The 469-nt window shown below is 59.1% G+C and overlaps 1 protein-coding gene across 1 annotated transcript in view; it reads left to right on the top strand.

Moving 5' to 3' along the window:
- EMH_0008420 (uncharacterized protein) overlaps positions 1-469 on the top strand; it is a gene marked incomplete at both ends in the record, with an annotated part of 4,978 nt that overhangs the window by 290 nt on the left and 4,219 nt on the right. The window contains one exon of the mRNA XM_013498349.1: positions 3-454. Within this exon, the coding sequence (XP_013353803.1) occupies positions 3-454 (452 nt within the window). The remainder of the gene's footprint in view (positions 1-2; positions 455-469) is intronic.

The following is a 469-nucleotide window of genomic DNA, read 5'->3' as shown; positions in this document are numbered from 1 at the left end:
TTAGCCTGGCTGCCGCGCCGCGACTCGTAAGCCCCAGTCAGACTGATAGCCTGCAGCAGCAGCAGCAGCAACAGCAGCAGGCTTACGTATCCAAGAAGAGAAGCAGCAGCATGGGGGTTGCAGCAGCAGCAGCAACAGCAGCAACACCAGCAGCAGCAGCAGCAGCAACAACAGCAGCAACACCAGCAGCAGCAGCAGCAGCAGCAACAGCAGCAGCAGCAGGCTTACGTATCCAAGAAGAGAAGCAGCACCATCGGGGTTGCAGCAGCAGCAGCAACAGCAGCAACACCAGCAGCAGCAGCATCAGCAGCAACAGCAGCAGCAGCAGGCGTACGTATCCAAGAAGAGCAGCAGCAGCATCGGGGTTGCAGCAGCAGAAGCAACACCAGCAGCAGCAACACCAGCAGCAGCAACAGCAGCAGCAGCAGCAGCAGCAACAGCAGCAGCAGCAGGCGTACGTATCCAAGAA

This window comes from Eimeria mitis, genomic scaffold (genome assembly GCF_000499745.2).
Source record: "Eimeria mitis Houghton genomic scaffold, Emh_scaff336, whole genome shotgun sequence".
Classification (NCBI taxonomy): Eukaryota; Apicomplexa; class Conoidasida; order Eucoccidiorida; family Eimeriidae; genus Eimeria; species Eimeria mitis.
The sequence above is the reverse complement of the archived record's forward strand: the minus strand, read 5'-3'. Positions and strand labels throughout refer to the sequence as shown.